Below are 20280 nucleotides of genomic sequence, written 5' to 3' on the forward strand. Positions count from 1 at the left end.
GTCACCTACACATTTCACAATTGTCAAACAGGTGAGGGCACAGATACAGAAGCGTCCCGCATTCCCTCCAGATTTTATCACGCTGAGGCACAAAGAGAAAAATAGCTCCTGGCGACCGCATGAAAACCCCAATTTCAAAACAGCCACATGCAGTTTAATTTCCTTAAAAGCTTAGCCGGAAAAGGTTTCTGTGGCTTGCGACCCCAGCTGGGCTTGAGCGAAGGCTCTGCACATTGGGGCAGGGGCGGGCACAAGGTGATCGGAGGGAGGGGGATGACTCGCAGTTGTGTTTTGAGTGCTTGCTTGGGTTATCTTGTTCCTCCAGCACACATACACTCAAGTTTCTTGTCATAAGGGGAACCCTGTTATTTTGTAGACAAAAAGTGACAGAAGCAAGTTTCGAAGCAAAAAAAAAAAAAAAACACAAAAAAACAAAAAAACAAACAAAAAAACAAAAAAAAAACAAAAAACAAAAAAAAAAAAAAACGAAGACGACGAACAAAAGTCAACGTGAAATCTCCCCAGAGGAAAAGGAACCGCGCTGTTTGTCCCTCAGTAACTGAGCAACACCCCGGACACGCAGGGCTGCCTGTGACTTCTGCGGTTTTTCTTGCACTTCTCCGCGTTGGTTCACTTCCACCCTCGAAACGCTCCAGAAGCGAGAAATAAGGCGGGGCGGCCGCCACCCCCAAGCCACCAGCTGTGCGGGGGCCCCAGCTGCAGGGGGTCCCGGCCCAGCGTCCCTCTCGGCCCCTTCCCTCTCCCCCGAGGGAGAAGGGGCGGGTCCACGCGGCCTGGGCGCTGCGGCCGGTACGCGGTAGGGGTCGCTGCGTCTCGGCGCGCGCTCCCACCGCGGTGAATAACGGGGCCTGGCTGGAGGAGAAAGGAAACCTGCTGCGGGAGGCGGCGGCGGCCGGCCAGGGAGCGAGGGAAGAGAGTTCACTTTTACTCCAGTGTCAGCACGCGGCGGCCGTGGCTGGCGCTGGCGAGAGAGCACCGAGGGAGCGGGTCGCAGATCTTCGGGCGGCCCCGAGAAATCGGCGAGAGGCGGGATCCGAGCGCGCCGGCGGGGCGCAGAGCCCGCGAGCCTGGCCAGCGAGGGGAGCCGCGGGGGGCGCGCCCCGGGCGGGCCCCCGGAGCCGCGCAGGATGCCCCGCGAAGAGCTGCCGTCGCTGCAGAGACCCCGCTATGGCTGTAAGTGCGCCGGGCGCGCGGGGTTCCGGCTGGCCTTGGGGAGCTCCCTCCCAGAGGACGGCGTAGGAGAAGCTGACGGAGCCGGTTGCGCGGCGCAGAGGGAACTGGAAGGCAGCGGCTGCGCGGCTGGCAAAGTTGGGAGCTGGAGTTGCAAAGGGCAGTGAACCGCGTCCCCCCGCACCCCCCATTCCTAATATCCAGCTGGCAACCCAGACCCTCCACTCTGCATACCCCAAATGGGTGGGTGGGCAGTGCGGGGGTTGCGCTCTGGGACAGACCAGGTTGGGGTTTTGGGGGTATCAGGTGAGGAGTCCGCGGAGCTCCGGGCCGCCACCGGCTTGGGCCAGGGGGTGGCGTAAGGCACCGGATTCTTCCAACCCAGAAAGGGGGGAAAGTTTGTTTGCTGTGGCTACAGGTGGGCATCACAAGTAGGGCGCCGGCGCACTCTGCTAGTGCAAAGTCGGCTTGACTGGAAGGGCGGGCGTCTCCTCCTGTCCCGCGCCCTCGGACTTCACCTGAGCCGCTAGAGCCATTGGCCTCACAGGTGTGTGTCCCTCCTCGCTGAAACCCCCTAACCCCTTTCCTCCCCGCTCCCCTCGCATGGGAGGATTGCTGTGTGGAGAGGATGCGGCACTAGGCTCCGGGGAATCCGGTGGGAGCCCGCGTGACTTGAACGAGATGGTGTCGATTACCCAGCCAGGGCTGCCCTCGGAAAGAGGTTGCTTTGGCCGTTCGTGAGTGGATGGAGCCAGATTAACACTAACCACGTGGCTTCATATGCAGAGTTCAGAGTCCTAAACATGTGCCAGGAAGCATTTCCTTTAAAACAAACAGAAAGTTGGCCCGCTGTCTCTCCAAGGTGGCCCTGTCAGTGAACCCAAGGCCGAAGACCACAGGTTAATCTTTGCCCAGGCTGGCCTTGGTGGCAGAGGTACCAGGTTTGGGTTAAGGTGGTGATACCTTCAGCAGGGTGTTGTGTGTGTGTGTGTGGTTTTGGGTGGTGCTTAAGGCCACTGACTTGCTTAACTGAAAAAGGGCTGCTCAACTTGTGTAGGTTCTTTCCCCTCCTCCCCGCTGGCCTGTCGAAGATGGGAGGTTATCTTTCCTGTGTTACCCTTGCAGTGAGGGGCAGGCCTGAGGGCTGTAGCCTCTGTACTCTAATGCATTCAGCAGTTGACTGAGACCCAGCGTTTTGCCTTTTGGTAAACCACACAGACAGCAGAGCCTCTTGGGTTCAAGGAGGAACACTGTGCTCATTCAGTGTTTGCAGTGCCAGCCTCAGGTGGGACCCAGCTTTTTGCCTTTTAGTAAACCACACAGACAGCAGAACCCATTGGGTTCAAGGAGGAATGCTGTTCTCATTCAGTGTTTGCAGTGCCAACCTTAGGTTGATGGAAGTACTTTAATGTGACAAGCTCTCAGAACATATGGTGGCTTCACTGTGTCAAATGGTAAGATAACCACAAACTTCTGTAAACTAGGTGAATCTACATGAGCAAATGATTTCTTGCTGTCACATGATTAATGTCGGCCCTCATTAACAATAGATAGTGCAAAATTTCCGTGAATGTGGTACATGAATGCAGCATTTCTGTCAGTCCCTGCATGTGCATCTGTGATGCTGCTTGATTTTCACGGAATAAATCTGTGTTTTAAGTGCACTCCAGAAGAAGCTATCGAGGGAGTCCAGATCTGGCAAGCCTGAAGCCCAGTTCACAGGGCTGCTTTCTTTGGAAATCTTCATCCAGCTTTCCTCACCAATATGGTGTAAGGGGGTGGGTGCCATCTTGTTGGAATCACTCCGGGTTACTTTCCCTCCGCTTATCAAGTGCTGGCATTCATTGGTCACTTAACACTGTCAAAAATGGAAAATATTTGCCTATGTTTCCAGACTTTCTTGTCACCCTGAAATATGAAGGCTTTAATGTGACAGTTACGTCATTAAAATGAACACTTTTATAATTTTGGTTTATGAATGGTGTATTTTCAGTGTATTCAGAACAGATATCTAGCAGAATAGATTTTGGTGTTAATAGGCATTACCTAACATTGCCTATTTATGCAGAAGAGGGCTATTTGGTGTGTTAGTGTAATTTCTGGTTGTTGTTGGCTTTCTGAAGCTCCTATCAACATGAGACTGAAAATAGTGCTGTGAGTTCTTCTTGGGAAGGCTAGGGAAGGAAAACAGGATTGTCCTTGCTCTGTTGTGTTTTAGGGCTGTGCTTTTTCTTGTTTATTGGTTTGGTAAGTACAGGTTCAGTAAAACCTCAAATTATAACGGGCGTTATCCCTAGCATTTAAAAATAAAGTAGCAATACATTGTAATTTCAGTTCTAGTGCTGAACGTTCTGAGTATAAGATGTTTGAGACTGGGCTTTAAACACAAGTTTTTGGTAGTTTGAATTAAGCCATCTATTGCTTATTTTGGGTCTGAGCTTCTGTTCTGCTCTCTCTCCTACCTACTTGAATCATCATTTAATTCAGTAGTTCTTATACAAAGTAACTAAATTAATTCAGCTCAGGCTGTTATGGTCTTTCTCCTCTGTACCAGGCTGAGTGTCTGTAAAAGGCCACATAATAAATTGTACTTGAGGGATTTCTTAATGAGTTCTCCATGAGACCTCTGACTCTTCTCAGGTTTCTGACAGATGCAAGATTGCTGAAGTCTCCCTGATTTGCACACAGGAGCGCTGGATTGAAATTAAATAGACTATTTTCTGTTTAATTTCCGCTATTGTTGGCCACATCTTCCTGCAATCTGTAAAGTTATTTTTGTATAATGTTAATACTACAAACAAAGCTGAAACAATTCAGTAACACAATTCTGAAGGGAAGAGGTGGAAGAAGGAAGTGATAGTAGGGAGCTGTTTAAACTAATGCAGACATAGACATAGTATATACTATATGTTGTATATATAGTATTTTTCTATACTCAACCAAATTAAGATGACACTTATGCTTAGGTGTGATTTGCAAATAACTTGTGTTGTTGTAATGGATTATGCTGTATCTGCCAAATTAATTCAGAAAACACATTGCTGCCATGATCTGTCGTAAGTTTTGTTCCAGTTACTTGAGAGTTAAAAACACCAGCGAGAGCAAAAGAGGGGTTTGTGACTAGGCAGATGACTTCACTTACCACTGATAACACAATCAACACTTAAGTGACTACAGTGGGTCTCTAATGATTGCATAGGCAAGAACTGTGGTTTTCTACCCTTTACAAGATTTAGAGACTTCCTTTCATGAGATACATTGTTCAAAAAAATGGGGATCGATGTTTCACTGTTTGCTTCTTTTAAAAAGTGCAACCTAAGTCCAGCATGTTGTGGGGGCGGGGAAGGGGGAGTTGAGAAAGATTCTGGTCGAGCATTTTTTTATTTTTTATTTATTTATTTATTTTGAGGCAGGATCTTGCTCTCTCACCCAGGCTGCAGTGCATGGCTCCCTGCAGCCTCAAACTTCCCAGCCTCAGGCTGTCCTCCCACCTCACCCTCCTGAGTAGCTGGTACTACAGGTACACATCACCACACCCAGCTAATTTCTATATTTTTTTGTAGAGATGGGGTTTTGCCATGTTGCCCAGGCTGGTCTCCAGCTCCTGGGCTCAAGCAATCCTCCCTCCTCAGCCCCCCAAAGTGCTGGGATTACAGATGTGAGCCACCACACCTGGCCTGATACTGTGAGCTTTTGAGTACTGCTCTCTGCTCTTGTCTGAATGGTGATGTTACTAAGTTACCTGGAGATTGGAGTTTTGGGGTGGTCAGTGCAACTAAAGTTATCCATCTACAATGACCAATCTGAGATGAAATTTAAGTTCTGAAGTAGTTAAACGTAGTTGTGTAAAAGGGGATTGAATAAGTCTGTATTTAGCATAGCTCAGCTGTAACATCCTATCAGTGCTTTCATTTGAACCACAGAAGGGTATATACAGCCTTATCTTGTGATGCTGTCTTCAGTAGACAAAAAGTCAAGCTGCTCCCTCATATGCTGATGTTTTGGTTGAGCTTTTCAAAAGGATCTTTAAGGTCAACAGCTAAAGTGTTATTTTAGTAAGCTTTTAACTTTAATTACACATGCTGTTAGCCAGAATGACTTGTTTAGGAGAGTTTAAGCTTCTAATACTGAGTTTGTTTTAGAATTTAGTGTTATTTGGGGTGTTAGTTAACTCCTTTTTCTCTAGGGAGCCAATGACTTACTATTGCCGTCTACCCTCTCACTACACAAGCTTTTTAATAACCCCTTCTATTTAAAAGCTGGGCATGTGGCTCACGCCTGTAATCCCAGCTACTTGGGAGGCTGAGGCAGGAGAATCCCAAATAGGGGAATCCCAAGCAGGGGAAAGCCTTGAACCCAGAAGGCAGGGTTGCAATAAGCCAAGATCACACCACTGCACTCCAGCCTGGGCGACAGAGCGAGACTCTATCTCAAAAAAAAAAAAAAAAAGGCTAGTATACAAACAGATCTAATGCTTACCATGTCTTCATGGTAACTAAAAGAGAAACAAAGGCCACTCAACGTCTGATTTGATAGGGTCAGGTAAGTCCTACAGGGCAGGCGGTTTAATATGGGATATGCAACAAATGTTTGTGAACTTACCAAGGGCTGGGTGTTTTTTGTGTGTTACTGTTATCATCAGCTCATTATGGCCTTTGAGAGGGCCAGTGGTTTTCCATTTCACAAAGAAGCTGAAACCCCTGGTATTGTGTCAAGGCCACCGTGCTAGCTGGTGGCAGGGGAACTTGGAAGCAGCACTGTCAGATCCTGGAGACTTTCCCCATTGACTGTTGCCAGTTGGCTGCCCCTGAATCATAAATGTTCACCCCTTCTATGTGTTTCAGGAGTTTGTCACGATTCTCTCAAGATATAGAAACCTCTAGCTATTTATGCTGGATGTGGTGGTGTACACCTGTAGTTACAGCTACTTGGGAGGCTAAGGCAGGAGGATCACACCTGTGATTATACCTGTGAATAGCCACAGCTCTCCAGCCTAGGCAACATAGTGAGATCTGCGCTGCACCCCCCACCCCCCTGCCTGAACCCAATCTTTCTTTTTTGTTTATTTATTTAGTTTTGAGATGGAGTTCCACTATGTTGCCCAGGCTGAAGTACAGTGGTGAGATCTAGGCTCACTGCAACCTCTCCCTCCCAGGTTCAGGTGATTCTCCCACCTCAGCCTCCCAAGTAGTTGGGACTACAGGCATGCACCACCACACCCAGCTAATTTTTGTATGTTTTTGTAGAGATGGGGTTTCAGCGTGGTGGTCAGGCTGGTCTCAAACTTCCTACCTCAAGTGATCCGCCCGGCTCAGCCTCCCAAAGTGCTAGGATTACAGGCATGAGCCACCGCGCCAAATGAGACCCCCATCTCTAAAACAAAACAAAACAAAAAATGCCAAAAAGCTGTGGCCATTACATAGTGTGCTCATTTATAAATAGACGCATAAAGTTGATTTTGCTGCTGAATTCCGTGCCCCCCACCCCAAGAAACAGCATAGAATACATGGGCTTTTTTTTTTTTTTTTTTCTTCCCAGACAGAGTCTTGCTCTGTCACCCAGGCTAGAGTGCAGTGGCATGATCTCAGCTCACTGCAACCTCTGCCTCCCAGGTTCTAGCAATTCTCATGCTTCACCCTCCTGAGTAGCTGGGATTATAGGCATGTACCACCATGCCCGGCTAATTTTTGTATTTTTGGTAGAGATGGGTTTTCATCACATTGGCCAGGCTGGTCTCGAACTCCTGAGATCAAATGGTCTGCCTTCCTCAGCTTCCCAAAGTGCTGCTATTACAGGCATGAGCCACCGTGCCCAGCCTTACATGGGCTTTTTATAGAGTACATCCAAGCTTCATCAAAGATTTTATGTGTACTTAGAAACATCCCATCTCTTACTGTGAGGTGCTGAAGTGAAAGGCTTTTCCATAATAATATAGTGACATGTGCCCCAGTGATTGCAAATAGGATAATCTGTAAAACCTACTTTATTGCATACACTGCCCATACCTTAAAGTCTGGGATTGTTGAGAAATCAAGTAGAAACTTGCAGTAGTGTGGCCGACCTGTGAGCTTATACTTTGTCACCTTACTGCTCTATTTTATTTTTCTCTCTTGAGAGGCAGTATGGTGTTGATAAAATGGCAAAAGCTTTGGAGTTGAATAGAGGTGGGTTTGAATTCTGACTTCCATTGCCTGCCTCAGTAGCCTTGGGGTTTTCTCCTGTACCTTGAGAGGGTGTGTGGAAATGATATATCTATAGAGGTGGCTGATGTGGTTCCTGGCACATAGTGCTAAACAAGTTGTAATTGTTTCAATTAATTGAGCACCTAATACTAGCAAAATATTGTGATGAATGAAACACCACTTAGCTGCTGACAGCTTACCAGAGAATCTGGGTGACAAGTAAAAATGCTTATACTTTTAGTGCCCTTCCAAAAGTTCTGTGGAAGAGAAGATATGAGAAGGATGGATTTGGATGGGGGCAACGGGAGGGCTTCATGAAAGTTGTGGATTTGAAATGACTTTGAGGAAGGTCAGAGGAAAACCTGAAACTCATGCTAGTATATTTGTACTGTGGAATCTTCTATTTATATAGGCAAAAAAGGACAATTGGAGTTGTCCTGAGGAGAGTCACCTGATGCAACTCCTCACTCATGTATCTTCTTGTTCTTTGAGATGGTTTTTTTTTAAAAAAACAAAAAAAAAAACACTCCGAACTTTTCATTAGAGACATGGGTGAGTGCCCAGTGAAGTGAGTGACAGGGGAGGCAGGTGTGGTGAGACGTAGGGATGTGAGCATTTGGTGCCCTCTCTGCTGGCTGCTCAGTGGCCTCTTCCCTATGCTTCTGGGTTTGGCCATGTCTTTTGGATGAACAGCTTTGCCAGAGAGTTTTGCCGAGGATAGGTGAATTCTCTGAGAACAGGTAAGGAAACGAGTCCTGCTTAGAGCAGCACAAGGATCTTGACAACTGAATTCTCTAGGGGGTAGGGTTTCTCCCACCTCATTTTCTCTCATTCTCTCCATTAATTGTGCCAATGTTGACCTTTCAGATTTCACTGATTTACGGTCCTGCAATGTCCAGCATCCCAGTTTTGTTGAAGAATGACTTAGACCGTGTTTCCAATTCGTTGGCAATTGCCTGAGGAACTTTCACTTAGACTTTCTGTGGGATTTTACTAAGCTCTAATTGGACCGTCCTTTAGTTTTATAATTGCATATTATGTATGACTTCTTCTTGCCAAGGTGCCTAAGAGGAGCTGACAGCTGTTTATTTAGTAAATGCAGTGGTTTTCAAAGAGCAGTCTCTGGAGCAGCAGCAGCAGCAGCAGCAGCGGCGGAGCATCTCCTGAGAACTTGTTGGAAAGGCAGATGCCCAGGCCCCACTCAGACCTGCTAAATCAGAAACTCTGTGGCGGGGCCGGCAATCTGAGTTTTAACAGGCCCTGCAGTTGATTCTGATGCACTAGGGCATCAGAAGGGTAAAGGGGCATTTCTGATACATAGTTACTCTTCACAGTGCTTGCAAGTTTTTGTAAAGTAAGTGAAAACACATGGGTATGTTATGGAACTCTTTATTTACAGTATCTCTTGAATGTTTGATTTGTAAACCACATACTAACCCAGGCCTTGATTACTTTACAGGTTCATGTTTATTTTATAGAATTAATTTTGGTATGGCTTTGAGTTTGCTTTTCTTTTCTTCTGGGAAACAAATGTGATTTGGAAGGTGCTGTGGTTTGAATGTATTCCCCAAAGTTCATGTGTTGGAACGTAATCCCCAATGCAGTAGTATTGGGAGGTGGAGCCTAACGAGTAGCGATTAGGCCACCAGAGTTCTGTCCTCGTGAATGGGTTAATGTTGTTATTGTGAGTTCAGTAGAAGGATGAGGCCAGCCTCCTTTTCTCTCTTTCACCCATGCGATGCCTTTTGCCATGTTACGGTGCAGTAAGAAGGCCCTCACCAGATGCAGGCCCCTCAACTTTGGACATCCTATCCTCCAGAACTGTGCGGAAACAGATTTCTGTTCCTCATAAATGACCCAGTCTCAGGTATTCTGTTATAGCAGCACAAAACAGACTAAAACAAATGGAAAAGTTTAAAATCTCCACTGACTAGAGATAAAGCAAGGTTAGCTTTCCAGGGATTTCAGCTGGAAGTGAGGCTTTTAGGAGCCATTGGGAAGGCTGAGTGAACAGGGAACCTTTTTGTGTAAGAAAGGGAACTCTAAGCCTGGAAATTCTGGGCTTTTACTCCCTGGGGGTGGGAGGTGGGGAGCTGGACAGTAAGAATTCATAGATATCCTCCTCCATTTTTTTTCTTTTTCCTTCTAGGACACCTTAAAGTGTGTTTCATTCATTTATTCATTCACAATTTTTAGAACTGTTGAATATGTTAGCAGAGATATTATTTGATAGACATAAGTGCACCCAGGTCATTCCCAAATTGCAGGGAAACTACCAATCTGTTTATTTTACTATCGGTAAAAGACAGGAGGACGTTTTTATTGTTTATTGCTTGGGCTTTCCCAAAAAGAAGATTTCTGATTGGTTGTTCTTTCTCTATTACTACTAAATCTCTGAAGGAAGACATTTTAATTATTTTTTTTTTTTAGTTAGGGTAGTTTATTTCTTGATAATTTTTTTTTTAAGAGATAGGATCTCACTATGTTTGCTCAAGCTGGACTTAAACTCTTGGGCTCAAGTGATCCTCCCACCTTAACCTCCTGAGTAGCTGTGACTACAGGTGTGTACCACCGTGCCTGGCATAGTTCCTGATAATTTTGTCTCAGTTCTTGTATTTTACTGGCAATATGAATTCAGTCTTTTTTTTTTTTTCTTTTTTTTTTTTTTTGAGACGGAGTCTCGCTCTGTCACCTGGGCTGAAGTGCAGTGGCACGATCTCGGCTCACTGCAATCTCCGCCTTCCGGGTTCACGCCATTCTCCTGCCTCAGCCTCCTGAGGAGCTGGGACTACAGGCACCGGCCACCACGCCCGGCTAATTTTTTGTGTTTTTAGTAGACGCGGGGTTTCACCGTGTGTTGGCCAGGATGGTCTGAATCTCCTGACCTCGTGATCCACCCGTCTTGGCCTCCCAAAGTGCTGGGATTACAGGCGTGAGCTACTGCGCCCGGCCTGAATTCAGTCTTAAGTAATGTTAATGCATATCCCAGAGTTGTCTCCAAGTAAGTAGACTTGATTTGCATGTAATTGAAGCAACATATATATCACGTACTTATGCTTAGGTTCAGTATCTAGCCAGCAGCTTGGTACCCTGGCACTTAGAAGATACTGAGTAAATATTTGCTGTTATGACAGGTTTTGCATAACATGTCTATACTGTATTGTTTGTCTAAATGAGGAATTTATTTCTATTATTTGTCTAATTAAAGATCATCTCGGCAGCTTTCAGATGCCATGCAAACATTAAATGTTGAGTTTAGATTTGCTTCCATCCCCTGTGGAACTTGGGCAAGTTGTTTTAATTTCTCTGGGCCTCAGTTTCCTCATCTGTAAAATGTAGGTGGAAAATGCATCCTCAAAGGATTAAATGATTTAATAAGATGGAAACGTACTTGCTCAGAGTGTGCTCCCATGGAGTCAACACCTAAAGGGCAGGGATGGTGATGGGAGAACCCCCCTCATTTCCGCTGCCCCTTGGTCTGTATCCTTCCTTACCTCCTTGCCCGTTCTTTTTCACTTAAACAGAAAGTGGATTTAAAATCCTAGCCCTATTTTCTTTTGTCTTTTTTTTTTTCTGCGATGGAGTCTTGCTCTGTCACCTAGGCTGGAGTGCAGTGGTACGATCTCTGCTCACTGCAACCTCCACCTCCCAGGTTCAAGCAGTTCTCCTGTCTCAACCTCCGGAGTAGCTGGGACTACAGGCACATGCCACCACACCAGGCTATTTTTTATATTTTTAGTAGAGATGGGGTTTCACCATATTAGTCAGGCTGATCTTGAACTCCTGACCTCAGGTTATCCGCCCGCCTTGGCCTCCCAAAGTGCTGGGATTACAGGCGTAGGCCACCACGCCCAACCCTAGCCCTATTTTCTCTTGAGAATGGGAAAATTCTTAAGTTATCTATATGTAAATACTTCAATCTATCAATTTGGGTGGGGACCAAATTAATCCTTGTGTCTGTATACTTAAAAAACTAATATGTTCTATTGTTTCCAGATGCAGCTGATATGGGGAGAACATTTGGGCTTCTGTGTTGCATATTTTGCCATCTTGCAGGCGGTCTTAGAAGTGTACTCTGAAGTTACCAAGCATTCTCTTATTTCATTTAGGCTTCCAAGCTGAAGTTGGTCATTGCTGCTGCTATTGCTTGTTTAAAAACCTGAGGGTTTATAATGCTATCTAGATGGGAAGGAGCTACTTGAAATGTGTTTTAATCTTTATGCTTGCTTCAGAATGTAGAGTTTGACTTAGCTGCCAGGGTCAGCCAATCTTGTGGTCAACCCAGTCCTGCGGGAGTTTAGAAGGGAGGTGAGGAAGAGGAAGTACACTTTGTACACGGGGTTCATCTAACGTCCCTCCAGGCCTCACTGGCTCTACAAAGTTAATGAAGTTTTGTGTTCATAAGCTCAATGAAGCTCAACTGAGAGGACTAACTGGAATGTTGGAGCCATTAGGAATCGAAAACCTGCACTGCAACTCATGTGCCCAATTTTAAAAAAAATTCTAGTACTTTTCATATAAATATTTGCTAATAATCCCTCTATTATTCATCACCTCCCCAAAGGGGACCATTGTAATCAGCCAGTCTTGGTCCTTGAGATTGTCACTTTTCTGTTCTTTGCCCTAGTCCTACACAAAGCAGGCTTCTTAGGGTGGGATGAGGGGCCTGGTAAGATAGTCGCATAGTCAGCCTCATGAAATATGACTCCCCATTCTCCTGCCCCCTAAACTGTGCTTCTCAGATCTAGTAAGGCAGCCCACCAGAGCCTTGCTGCATGTTGAACTCTTAGGAAGTTTGTCCAAGAAATGGTAGTTATGGAGCTAATACAAACATGCTTTTGCTCTCATTCTATTCTCTACTAATGAATTTTATTTTCCACAAGAAACAAGGATACATTTATTTGTAAAGAACATATAAGGCCGGGCATGGTGGCTCAAGCCTTTAATCCCAGCACTTTGGGAGGCTAAGGCAGGAGGATTGCTTAAGGCCAGGAATTCAAGACCACCTGGGCAACATAGCAAGACCCTGTTTCTATAAAAAGAAAGTAAAAAATGAATATATAAAGATAATTTTTTCCTCCATGGGAGCCAGGGTCACATGAGGCCCTTCCCTGCTTTGGCACTGATTCTGGCGATAGTCTCAAAGCTTTCTTCCTCAGTTCTCCAGTCTAATCTTTGCTATTAGTTTGAATTGGCTAACAGTTTGGAGGATTGTGCTTGCTTATTCCTCTTCATTGTGGACTCTGCCTGTAACTTTTCACATTGGATTAGGGGAACTCTGAGAAAGAAATGGAGCTTATAATGTGCTGCTGTGTTGTAGCTTTGATATCTCTGAAAATGTGTACCTTTCTCTGCTAAGTAGGACAAGTAAGACAAACCAAACAGGGAGGGACATCCTCAACCTCTGGACATGTGAATATTTCTAGAAGGTTATGCAAATATCTTTTTAGAAGTTGCCTTTGGGAAGAGGGACTGGGGGCAGGAGTGGGAATATGATTTGAAATAGTTTTCACTATATGCTGTATTACCCTTTGAAAAAATAAAGCAAATGTGTGTTTTTGAAAGATCAGGTTCTACATTTATTACTCTGAGAATAATGTGGACAAAATAGAACAGCAATAAAATCTACGAGGAGTCGGGACTGTATCTTTTGGTCAATGCTGTAACCCCACTGTCTGGTACATAGGTCAACATGTCAGCAGTGATTCTGTGTAGGTAATGAGATATTTTGTGATTAATATTTTTTCTTCTTCCTCAAATTTTCAGCTATACATATTTTTATAGTTAGACTATAAAAGTTAAGTTGGAAAAATTATAACAGTTACCCTTTTCTGCTCAAGATACAAAGTTCTCTTTAGCTACAAACTCTGCCTTATGAAAATTAGTCTGGAAGATAGATCTGTTATTATTGGAAGGATTCAATGGCTATCTAATTTTCCAAGTGTGTATGTGTGTACATGCATAGAGAATGAGGGACAGAAATGTTAAGAGGCCCAGGACTCTATAGTTGTTAAGCCATTGTAGTTAATAATTTGTGAAAGGGGCTGGGCACAGTGGCTCCTGCCTGTAATCCCACCACTTTGGGAGGCTGAGGCAGGCAGATCACTGGAGGCCAGGATTTCAAGACCAACCTGGCCAATGTAGTGAAACCCTGTCTCTACTAAAAATACAAAAACTATTAGCTGGGCATGGTGGCATGTGCCTGTAATCCCAGCTAATCCGGAGGCTGAGGCGAGAGAATCCCTTGAACCCAGGAGGTGGAGGTTGCAGTAAGCCGAGATCACGCCACTGCACTCCAGCCTGGGCAACAGAGAGTGACTGTCTTAAAAAAAAAAAAAAAAAAAAAAAAAAAAAAAAACGTGAAAGGGAAGTGTGCAGGAAGCAGATCTGTAAAAGGTAGTAATAAATCAACTAGTGTCCATGGGGAAATAAAGGTTGTGACATAAAAGTGGATTGTTCTGTTGACTCACAAAGTGAACTCTGAAGAGCCTGTGAAGAGGTGAACCACTCATGACCATTCCTTCATTCAACAGGAGGTGCTAGATGCCATGTGTAAGGTGGAATTTACACAGGGTTCATGACCAAATGCCTTCAGGGGTCAAATGTGATCACAGCCTGTATAAAATAATAGGAAGCTTTGGAGTGTCTCTCAGCTGGAGAATGCATTTGCTACCTTAGTCACTCAAATTGGAAGGAAAACATTTGTGAGCAGTATACAGGCAAAACAAGATAGATTAGTCTTGTTTAGCATCTTGGAAGCTGCCACTGGCCCCAGCATTATGCTGTAAAACAGAGGTAGCCATGGAAGTACTGTCACCCTAGACCAATGAGAGACGAGAAGCACTGTGATAGCAAGACCTGCATCTAGCATCTGAGGACTTAGACTGAGGTGCCACTTACTGTGTGATATTGGGTGTAACTTCTTCGAGCTTTTTTTTTTTTTGAGACGGAGACTCACTCTGTCGCCCAGGCTGGAGTGCAGTAGCATGATCTCGGCTCACTGCAGCCTCCGCCTCCCGTGTTCAAGCGATTCTTCTGCCTCAGCCTCCCAAGTAGCTGGGACCACAGGTGTGTGCCACCGTGCCTGGCTAATTTTTGTATTATTAGTAGAGACAGGGTTTCACCATATTGGCCAGGCTGGTCTCAAATTCCTGACCTTGATGATCTGCCCACCTCGGCCTCCCAAAGTGCTGGGATTACAGGTGTGAGCCAACGTACCTGGCCTGAGCTCTTTTTTATTTTTAGAAACAGGGATCTTACTCTGTCACCCAGGATGGAGTGTCGTGGCATCATCACAGCTCACTGCAGCCTCTACCTCCTGGGCTCAAGTGATCCTCCTACCTCAGCCTCCTGAGTAGATGGGACCACAGGCATGCACCGCTATGCCTAGCTAATTTAAAAAAAGATTTTTTTGTAGAGACAGTCTTGCCATGTTGCCCAGTCTGGTCTGAGCTTCTTTCTACTTTTGAAAAATGAGTTTCTATTTCCTCTACCTCAAAAGGGGGTGAGGTATGGAGGATTGCTGAGAAAACTGTTCAAGGTGTGTGTATATATGGTGGGAAGGGATTTGCCACTTATTTGAATAATTCACTGGTGAAGTCTTATTAGTGTTCAAACGGGTTTATCATTTAATCATTACCTCAAAGGCAATGCTATAGTAGCTTTGTGACATATGTTTTAAAATAAATAAATAATTAATTATTTTTGAAATGAAGTCTTCCTCTGTCACCCAGGCTGGAGTGCAGTGGCAGGATCTCGGCTTACTGTACCTCCGCCTCCCAGGTCCAAATGATTCTGCTGCCTCAGCCTCCCATGTAGCTGAGGTTACAGGCGTCTGCTACCACGCTGATTTTTATATTTTTAATAGAGATGAGGTTTCATCATCTTGGTCAGGCAGATCTCAGACTCCTTACCTCAAGTGATCCACTCACCTCGGCCTCCCAAAGTGCTGGGATTACAGGCGTAAGCCACCACGCCTGGCCTATTTATTTATTTTTTGAGACAGAGTCTGACTCTGTCACAGGCTGGAGTGCAGTGGTGCGATCTTGGCTCACTGCAACCTTTGCCTTCCAGGCTCGGGCCATTCTCCCGCCTCAGTCTTCCAAATACCTGGGATTACAGGTGTGTTCCACTATGCCCAGCTAATTTTTGTATTTTTAGTAGGAGATGGGGTTTCGCCATGTTGCCCAGGCTGGTCTTGAACTCCTGAGCTCAAGTGATCCACCTCCCTCAGCCTCCTAAAGTGCTGGGATTACAGGCGTGAGCCATTGTGCCTGGCTTTTATGTGCTTTTTTTGAAATGGTGTTTGAAATGAGATTTTCCTGGCTGGGCGCGGTGGCTCATGCCTGTAATCCCAGGGATTTGGGAGGCCGAGGCAGGCAGATCATGAGGTCAGGAGTTCAAGACCAGCCTGACCAACGTGGTGAAACCCCGTCTCTACTAAAAATACAAAAATTAGCCAGGCATGGTGGCATGCGCCTGTAATCCCAGCTACTCAGGAGGGTGAGGCAGGAGAATCGCTTGAACCTGGGAGGTGGAGGTTGCAGTGAGCTGAGATTGCACCGTTGCACTCTAGCCTGGGCAACAGAGCGAGACTCCATCTCAAAAAAAAAAAAAAAAAAAAAGAGAGATTTTCCTTTCTCCTTCAGCTTGAAAGGCAACATTTTGCATTTTGGTAATAATATCTTAGAGATTAACTTTTTTGAATCCTAATATATGATTTTTAGCCAGATTCTTTCTTGTCTATCTTAGCATTTCTTTTACTAGGAAATGTGAATTTTGAAAACAGAAGCTAATAGTAAGAATCTCTGAATTGAGGCTGGACCCGGTGGCTTATGCTTGTAATCCCAGTACTTTGGGAGGCAGAGACGGGAGGATTGCTTGAGCCAAGGAGTTTGAGGCCAGCCTGGGCAATGTCAGGAGACTCCGTTTCTACAAAAAATTTTAAAAATTAGCTGGCATGGTGGCATGCACCTGTGCTGTCAGCTACTCGGGAGGCTGGCCCAGGAGGAGCACTTGAGTCCAGGAAGTCCAGGCTGCAGTGAGCTGTAATCGTGCCAGTGTACTCTAGCCTGGGTGACAGAGTGAGACTCCATCTAAAAACAAAAACAAAAACAAAAACTCTAAATTGAAAAGACTTTAAGAGTAGTTTCTTTGAGACCCATGCTGTATTTCATCAAGGAAAACTACTGTGCGAGGGAGGGGACACCTGTATTTTTAACACTGGAGGATAAAGCTTGGGAAGGCAATTCTGTCTCCTAATCTGATGACAGAGATCCTCTCTTTATAAAGCTTATGGCTTATTCTTAGGAAAAGTAGGGGGGTGAGTGTGGAAGATAGTGTGACTGGGGTCACTTAATGCTTGAGAAGGTTTCTTAGGGCTGCTGGGTGTCAACAGCCCGCCAGCCTCCCAGGTTGATTACACGTCTTTAACTATGATCCACGCCAGCATAATATCCCATCTTGGATTAGAGATCGTAATAGTTGTCAACCTGGCTACCCACTGGAAACTCCAGGGGAGCTTTACCAAGAAATGCATGTTCCCTGGATGTCGTCACCATTCTCTGTTTATTTGGGGGATAGAATATTCTGGCATAGGTGTTTTTATTTTAAACTTATTTATTTATTTGACAGGGTCTGGCTCTGTTTTCCAGGCTGGAGTACATTGGCATGATCTTGGCTCACTTCAGCCTCGAACTCCTGGGCTCAAGCTATGCTCACAAGTAGCTAGCACTCCAGGCATGCTCACCACACCTGGCTAATTTAAAAAAATTTTTTTTTTTGGTTGAGATAGGGTCTCACTATGGTTTTTTGTCTTGTTTTGTTTTGATGGAGTTTCACTCTGTTGCCCAGGCTGGAGTACAGTGGCATGGTCTCAGCTCATTGCAACCTCCGCCTCCCAGGTTCAAGTGATTCTCCATGTTGGCCAGGCTGGTCTCGAACTCCTGATCTCAAGTGATCTCCCACCTCAGCCTCCCAAAGTGCTGAGATTACAGGTGTGAGCCACCATGCCTGTCCTTACTAGGGTATTATTTTGCTTTGTTTTTCTTTTCTTTTCTTTCTTTTTTTTTTTTTTGTTTTTTTGTATTTTAAACATTTTCAAGCTCTCAAAACCTCAAAGAAGGATACAATGAACATCCATTCCCTTCACTCAGCTTTACCACCTGTTGACATCTTGCCACACCATTCCATCTACAGACACTGGGATGGCTCACCCCTAAGTCCTTCAGCACACATCTCACATACTGAGAAGGACATTCTTCTCTCCAGCCTCATCCTCAGTGTTACCATTACTGTGTGTTCAGTTCCATTGTTCAATATAAATTCCACACTATGATTTCCCCTGCTATGCTTTATAGCCATGTTTTAGGACCCAGGTAAGTGTCTCACATTGCCTTTGGCTGTTATTCCTCAAGGCCTTCCCCAGACTGGAACAGTGGTCCCACCTCCCTCTCAGTGCAATGACCCTGAATCCTCTGAGGAGTCCAGGCCTGTTTCTGCCAGGTGCATCACATCAGGGACCTGTGTCCACCCTCCCACTACTGGTGATGAATAGATATTTTTAAAAACCTCCCTAGGAGATTCCAATGTGCAGCCAATGTTTGAAATTAATTGAATTAATTAAATCCACCCTACTTTATTTGTATGTGTTTTGTTGTGATAAATACACATAAAATTATCTTTCTTACCATTTTTCAGTGGACAGTTTTATGGCATTAAGTACATTCACATTGTTGTGTAACCATCATCATGATCCATCTCTGGAACTTTTTTTTTTTTTTTTGAGACGGAGTCTCATACTGTCGCCCGTGCTGGAGTGCAATGGCATGAATTTGGCTTACTGCAATCTCTGCCTCCTGGGTTCAAGCGATTCTCCTGCCTCAGCCTCCCAAGTAGCTGGGATTACAGGTGCCTGCCACCACACCCAGCTAATTTTTTGCATTTTTAGTATAGACGGGGTTTCACTATGTTGGCCAGGCTGGTCTCGAACTTCTGACCTCGTGACCCGTCCGCCTTGGCCTCCCAAAGGGCTGAGATTACAGGCATGAGACACCGTGCCCAGCCTCTGGAACTTTTTTATCTTCCCAAACTGAAACTCCATACGCATTAAATAATAACTCCCATTCTGTCTCCTCCCAGTACCAGGTAACCACCATTCTACTTTCCATTTCTATGAATTTGACTGCTCCATACCTCATGTAAGGGGAATTATACGGTATTTGTTCTTTTATACCTGGCTTATTTCACTTAGCATGTCTTCAGGGTTCAACCATGTCGTAGCATGTGTCCGTACTTCTTTTTTAAGGCTGAATAATATCCCATTGTATGTACAGGCCACATTTTATTTATCCATTCATTCATTGATTGATACTTGGGTTATTTCCACTTTTTGGCTATTGTGAGTGCTGCTATGGCGAACATGGGTGTACAAATATCTGTTTGAGCCTTTGCTTTAGTTTTGGGTATATACCCAGAAGTGGGATTGCCAGATCCTATGGTAATTCTGTTTAATTTTTGGAGGAATTGTATACCTATCACTTTTTAATGGAGTAAATTGAAGAACACTTTGAAGAAAAGTATCCATGACTTGAAGGAAGAAGCCAATTAGAATGCCAGCCTTTAGGCTCCTGTTTGGATTGCCTCCTGGGAGGTCATGTGTAAATTCATCTTTTCTTTACACGAGATAAAGAGCAATGGGTATAAAGTCTAGCTGTGGCAGCTGGGTGCAATGGCTCATGCCTGTAATCCCAGCACTTTGGGAGGCTGAGGCAGGAGGATCACTTGAGGCCAGGAGTTGGAGATCAGCCTAGGCAACACAGCAAAACCGTGTCTCTGCAAAAAAAAAAAAAAAAAAAAAAAAAAAATACAAAAATTAGCTGGTCGTGGTGGTGTGTGCCTATAGTCCCAGCTATTTGGGAGGCTGAGATGGGAGGATCACTTGAGCCCCAGAAGTTGAGGCTGCAGTGAGCCATGATAGTGTCACTGCACTCCAGCCTGGGTGACGGAGTGAGACCCTGTCTCAAAAAAAAAACCTAGCTGTGGCAAAATTTACTTCTTTGTGACCTCAGGTGTGATCTCAGATATGCAGGACAAGGGTTACAGTTTTTCATTTACATTAATCACAACTTTTTAGAATTTTTGAAGTTTTTGATTGTTAACTTAAATAGTGCGTAGGCAACAAGTTGCCTTTGGCCTGCATAAATAGTGTAAAACAAAGTTAACAGGCTGCCTCTTGGGGCATATGGGATTTTCAAAATAGAATATTGTTTTGTTAACCTGGCTCATCCAAATACTGTGTGATCTTGAGCAAGGTCTTAACTTCCCTAGCTCATGTTGTTTAGCTATAAAATGGGGATAATAATGGTAATTATTGATTGAAATAAGCTAATCTATGTGCTTGGTGCCTGGCACATAGAAAGCATTCATTCAGTGCAAGCTATTAATAATAAAATAATATTTCTCGTTGATTTTAAAGGTGTTTAGACAATCCCAATAAACCAGAAACTGGTATTTTTAAATGAGTTATTACTCTTTTATGGGAGGTGGCATCTATTTAACTGTCTTTAGATGAGACTGACCTGGAGGCTCTAGAATGGTGTTCTTAACTGGAGCAAAACATAGCAGGGGCATGTGAGAGCTCTAGCATAACTGTGGCTTTAAAGTAAGCAGAAGCTATGTATTTCCTAAGAGTGAGTGTTGGTAATGTTTAGAGATTGCTGAGGCCACAGGGTCCAGATTAAGCAAGTGTGTTCCGAGGAGTCTGACTTCACTGTGCTTTGACTGAGGTAGATCCAGGACTCCGCAGGCAGCTGTTTTTGAAGGCTGATCATTCTTCCACTCCTTCATTGGAAATTAGCCAAGAATTATAAAAACAACAGTTTAACTCCATGCAACCAAGTGGTTGTCT

General features: G+C 44.8%; 1 protein-coding gene across 4 annotated transcripts in view; it reads left to right on the plus strand.

Moving 5' to 3' along the window:
• Window positions 1–540: 540 nt before the first annotated feature.
• Window positions 541–20280, plus strand: part of IQGAP2 (IQ motif containing GTPase activating protein 2) — a 310132-nt gene continuing 290392 nt past the window's right edge. Inside the window, exon 1 of one of the 4 annotated variants that reach the window (XM_015140297.3) lies at window positions 541–1194. In XM_015140297.3, coding sequence (XP_014995783.1) covers window positions 1149–1194 — 46 coding nt within the window. In that variant the 5' untranslated portion in view covers window positions 541–1148. Of the gene's footprint in view, window positions 1195–1975; window positions 2133–20280 lie in introns of those variants that run through there. The other 3 variants (XM_078004903.1, XM_028849526.2, XM_078004905.1) reach the window with 3 other exon arrangements.

The sequence above is a fragment of the Macaca mulatta genome, chromosome 6 (genome assembly GCF_049350105.2).
Source record: "Macaca mulatta isolate MMU2019108-1 chromosome 6, T2T-MMU8v2.0, whole genome shotgun sequence".
NCBI lineage: Eukaryota > Metazoa > Chordata > Mammalia > Primates > Cercopithecidae > Macaca > Macaca mulatta.